We start from the raw sequence: 5905 nt of genomic DNA on the forward strand, positions 1-5905 counted from the left end.
TTCTTTATTTTTTTAATCTTTTTATCTTTTACCTCTTTGACTCTTATTTTTTTTGTTTTTTGCAGATTAAAAATAAAAGATAATAGTTCAACAAGTGATTTTTCACTTCTTTTTCTCAAAAAAAGGTTCTATTTTTATTCTTTTTTATATATTTAATTATTTACTTAATTAGTTAATTTATTATTATTTGTTAATTAAGTTTATGTTATTATATGTTAGCTTGTATATTTAGTTTTTTTTATTAGTTAACTATTTAATTATAATTTTATATTATTTATACTAGGATGTTAGTATTATTATTCTGAATTTTAATATTTTATTTTAAATTAAAATATAATTTTTATATTTTATAAAGATTTAGACTGTAATTTACACTTTTTGCTAAATATATTTTTAATTATAGGAACTTATTTGGCTATTTGAATCATGAGTAAGTTTAAAACCATTGATATATTTTTTAAAAGAAAAGATCAAGAGAATGAAGATGCTTCTACTATTACTACTTCAATACTTGAGGGGTCATCAAATTTCATTACTTCAAGTTCTCCATTGAATAGCTCAAAGCGTCCACGACTTCTTCCAAATCAACTAGATGTTTTTCGTTTGGAAAGAGATCCTGGAATGCGACCAATGATTTGGAAGTTTCCTCCAAATAAAAGAGATGAAATCCGTCGGGCTTATATTAAAGTTGGGCCAAATCAACCAATTCTTGATAATTATCCATTTTCTGGTGATAAAAGTCATCGTCGCTTTCAAGCTTCATGGTTTAAATTGTTCCCATCTTGGTTAGAATATTCTATAGAAGATGATGCTATATATTATTTTCCGTGCTTTCTTTTTGCTAAGGAACCTTCAATCAATACGGGTTCAAATGCTTTTATTGAGAATGGTTTCAGGAATTGGAAGAAAGTAAATAGTGGAAAAGAATGTGCTCTTTTGAATCACATTGGCAAAGGTCCTAACTCATTCCATCATAAGGCGCTGAAATCATGTGATGATTTGATGAAACAATCACAACATATCGACAGACTTCTTCATAAGCAAACATCAGAAGAGATTGAAAAGAATCGAATTCGACTAGGAGCATCTATAGATTGCATTAGATGGTTGACATTTCAAGGTTGTGCATACAGAGGACATGATGAAAGCCAAAGTTCAAGCAACAGAGGTAACTTTTTGGAAATGTTGAAATTTTTGGGATCTTACAATGAAAGAGTGAAAAAGAATGTTTTGGAAAATGCTCCAAAAAATGCTAAATATACTTCAAATGATGTCCAAAAAGAAATTCTACATATTCTTGCTACTAAGGTGAGAAATTCAATTAGAGAAGAGATTGGAGATGCCAAATTTTGTATTATTGTTGATGAAGCTAGAGATGAATCTAAAACGGAGCAAATGGCCATTTTTGTTTTGAGATTTGTTACTCTAGATGGTTTTGTTAAAGAGAGATTCTTTGATCTTGTGCATGTCACTGATACTTGTGCAACAACTTTAAAGAAAGAATTGATTTCTGTCCTTTCTCATTATAATCTCCAAGTTGAAAATATTAGGGGTCAAGGGTATGATGGTGCTAGCAACATGCGGGTGAGTGGAATGGTTTGCAAGCTTTGTTTCTTAAAGATTCTCCACAAGCATACTATGTACATTGTTTTGCTCATAGGTTACAATTAGCATTGGTGGCAGCTTCAAGAGAGGTACTTCAAATTCATGAATTTTTTACTCAATTAAACTCTATTGTCACTATTGTTAGTGCTTCTTCAAAAAGACATGATCAATTACAAGAAGCTCAAGCAATTGAAAATGCAAACTTGGTTGCTCAAAATGAATTAGAAACAGGCAAAGGTGCGAATCAAATAAGCACTTTACAAAGAGCTGGGGATACTCGATGGAGCTCTCACTTTAATTCTATTTGCAGTTTGGTAAAAATGTTTACTGCTACCAACATTGTTCTCAATAATATCATTGAAGACGGGACAACTTATGCACAAAGAGGTGAGACTTATGGTGTTAGTAAAATATTATTGTCATTTGAATTTGTTTTCACTTTGCACTTGATGAAAGAGATTATGGGAATCACTAATGTTCTTTGCCAAGCACTGCAACAACAATCTCAAGATATTCTTAATGCAATGCATATTATTTCTACATCAAAGTTACTTCTTCAATAATTAAGAGATGGTGGATGGTGCAATTTTCTTGCAAATGTTAAAGATTTTTGTGAAAAGCATGAAATTGAAGTCCCTAATATGAGTGCACAATATGTTTTTGGAAGAGGTCGATCTCGTCAACCAAGTGTGACAGTTGAGCATCATTATCAAATAGATATATTCTTGGCAACAATTGACTCTCAAATACAAGAGTTGAATAGTAGATTTAATGAGCAAACAATAGAGCTTTTGACTTTGAGTTGTGCTTTGGATCCTAAGGACAATTTCAAATCATTTAATATTGAAGAAATTAGCAAGTTAGCAGAGAAGTTTTATCCCCTTGACTTTCCTTCTAATGAGCTAAATATTTTGAAATCTCAGTTGCAACATTATCAGCATGATATACCAAATCATTTGAAAGGCATTGGTACACTTTCTGAATTGTGTAACAAGTTGCAAGAAACGGGAAAATCAAGAACTTATCACATGGTTGATAGATTAATACGTCTTGTTTTGACTCTACCAGTGTCTACAGCAACAACAGAAAGAGCTTTTTCAGCAATGAAAATTGTTAAGACAAGACTCCGAAGTAAGATGGCTGATGAATTTCTTGCAGACAATCTGGTCATCTATATAGAGAAAGAATTAGCAGCTATTTTTGACACAAATTCAATTATAGATGATTTTGAAAATAGAAAAAAACGTCGAATAGCCTTTTCATGATATAAAACTGTAAGTGGTATTTTTTATATATTATTGTCTTACTTTGATTGAGATTATATATTTATTTTTTTTTAATTTTATCAATAGAAATAGTAATATAAAATATTTCTAGTAAATTATTAAATACCGCCCCCCTAAATAGTTAGCCTAGCTCCGCCCCTGAAGCTAATCAAGGATGCATTCCAAGGTAAATTCATGATTTTCTGCTTAAGGTTGTAATGTGGTGATATTAAAACCAATGGGATAAATAAGGCTCAAAAGGGGTTAACAATGATAGATATAAGGGTTAGGCTATATGGGTGAGTGAGTTATGCAAAGATGGCGTCAATCATGCTAAATGCAATTCAAAACATCAAACATTGGAAATAAAGAATCAAGCAAAACCAAGATTACAATCATAGAAGGAGAAAAATCACACTATGAACAAAATTAGTGGTTATAATGTGTAACCACTCATTAAAGCTCAAAGACTCACAAGGCATTTTATTCTATCTCTCTTCTATGTTCTACAAAAATTCATTCAAGCAAGTTTGAAAATAATTTTCTCAATCAATTCAATAGAATGCCCTTGAACAAAATTCTTAGAAATCCTTGTTGTTTTTCACCAAGATTATTTTCCATATGTATGTATGTTGTGATGGATGCAAATTTTTCAAAATTTTCCTAGTTCTATTCCTAATTTTCAACATTGCAAAAACTAACATGAACAATTAGGACAAAATCGAACTAGGTGCTATACTATTCACAACATCCAATTAGAAACACTATAAATATCTACAAGAAACATAATAAAAAGAAACAAAAATAGAGTGCAATGTGTTCGAAAAAGAAAGTTTACGCCCCAAAATGACGAATCCTCCCCCACACTTAAGCGTTGTACGGTCCTCCATGCACAAGCACGATCCGGGGAGAATGTCTCTTAAGAGCTCCACCTTCGGTTGGTGGATGCGGGGGATCAGGTTGTGTGAAAATTACCAAGTACGAAGCATTCTTGGCATCTCCATCCTCGGGTCCTCCTCATCTCCCGGCTCCTTGCCATTATATCTCATCCTCAAAAGGAGTGAATAAGGTATAATTAGGAATCATAGGACAAGTGGCACAAAAGGGTAAAGGAGTAAGCTAATAAGTATCTAATTGAGGAAGTTTGCATAGTGGTGTAGAATACACACAACGGCTGGTTAAAGTGGCATCCACACAATCAAAAAGTAAAAATGAGTTCCTTAATTATATGGCCTAAGATGCAACTAAGAGAAGAGCATCAATTAAAACACATGCAAGCTTAGGCAATTACAACAAGAGTGAATTGAATGTGGAAATTATTGGATAATGAAGTTGTGCAAGTGAAAGCACAAGATTAATATAAAATAGCACAACTAACAATAACCAATGCAATGATGAAGAGTACTACCTATTCCTCCTTAAGAATAATCAAATAATCACAAGGAAAGGTGCTTGCTACAAAAAGTGACAAGTCTTGATAAGAATCAAGTCAAGTCAACTCAAACAAATGCAAACCATTAACAAGGAGCAAATACCTTGTGATGTGATTATATTGATTTAAAGACCATGATGAACAAGCAATTTCATTCAATTCACTAAATTCAATATGTACTTGTTAAAAATTTGCACCAAATAAGAAACAAAAAGTTAATTTTTAAATCAATTTGGTGCTAGTAATTCAAGACAATAAACAACAAGTACATGATTGGAATTTCAATCCCAAATAACATCATCACCATTCAAAAGTGCACAATTATTGATTAGAATGCCAGATAAGGATATAGTCTAACACATATGGTCGCAACAACACATGGATTAAACAAAAAGTTTATTAAGGCAGTATGTCAAACACATGGAATGCGGTGCACATATTCAACAATTCAAGCAAAACTTCAAACATCAACAACCCATAAATGAAAAATTTGAACACTTGCAATACAACAAGCAAGAAATTAAGCAAAAAGTTAAGCTAAATAACCAAACTTAAATAAAGAAAGCAAAAATTAAGCAAGCAACTACATATAACAAAGAAGATTAAAACAAGAAAATTGAAAAGATGGAAAATAGAAAAGAAAGGGATAGGTAACAGTGGCACTTGTGTTAGCCACTGCGACGCTCACGGCGGTGGAACATCGCCGGAGAAAAGAAGAAATAAAGAAGAAAAATAAGGAAGAAGGAAGAAATAAAAGAAAGAAAGAAAAGAAAAAGAGAGAAAGAAATAAAGAAGAGAGAAAAGACTTGTGCGGACGCACAAGGTCGTGTGCGGACACACAGAAGGAAGAGATGGGGGGTATGCGCGCGCACTGCAGCGTGCGAGCGCTGCAAACAGAAGATGCATCGCAACCTGTGCGGACGCACAAGAAGGTGTGCGCTCGCACAGAAGAAGAAAAAGGGTTGGGTTCACACGCACAGTCTGTGCGTGCGCTGCGACCAGGGGGTTGCCAAGGGCTGTGCGGGCGCACATCTTTATACGCGCGCACAGGTGGCTTCGTCATTTTTTTTTTGAAAAGGTAAAAATGACCATGTGTGGGTACGCATAGAGAGTCGTGTGCACGCACAGAATGAAAGTGTGGTGGGGTGCGCGTGCATAGAGGGTGCGAGCGCTGCGAACAGAGCGTGCTGCAACATGTGTGCGTACACACACTGCTGTGCGCTCGCACAGGTAGTGAAAAACAGGGGAAGAGTGCGTATGCACGAGGCTGTGCGCACACACAGAACTCTGTTTCTGCAACATTTTTAAAGCCTCTAAGGCACCCACCATGATATCAATCAAATTTTTTCAAGTCCAAAACACATCATTCATCAAAAACACATGATCAAACATAAAATTCAACTAATTTCAACCTAGAAAGCAATCAAACTAAGCTAATTAAAGAGACAAAATTCAACAAATAAAACTAAAAGAATGAATGGTCGAAAGGATATTACCATGGTGGGGTGTCTCCCACCTAGCACTTTGGTTTTAAGTCCTCAAGTTGGACTTTTGAGTGAAGCTTGTGTCATGGTGGCTTATGCTTCCACTCATCCTTGAGTTG

The 5905-nt window shown here is 34.1% G+C and overlaps 1 protein-coding gene and 1 pseudogene across 1 annotated transcript; both read left to right on the forward strand.

Annotated features, from left to right (window-relative positions):
* The first annotated feature begins 426 nt into the window (after positions 1 to 426).
* Positions 427 to 2168, forward strand: LOC148563921 (uncharacterized; annotated as a pseudogene).
* A 78-nt stretch (positions 2169 to 2246) lies between these two features.
* On the forward strand, positions 2247 to 2870 carry LOC148563922 (uncharacterized). Its single transcript, XM_088486980.1, has one exon. The coding sequence runs from the start codon at positions 2247 to 2249 to the stop codon at positions 2868 to 2870; it is 624 nt and encodes a 207-aa protein (XP_088343106.1).
* The last annotated feature ends 3035 nt before the right edge of the window (positions 2871 to 5905 follow it).

The sequence above is a fragment of the Arachis ipaensis genome, chromosome B5, assembly GCF_059453495.1.
Source record: "Arachis ipaensis isolate K30076 ecotype BB chromosome B5, ASM5945349v1, whole genome shotgun sequence".
Taxonomy (NCBI): domain Eukaryota; kingdom Viridiplantae; phylum Streptophyta; class Magnoliopsida; order Fabales; family Fabaceae; genus Arachis; species Arachis ipaensis.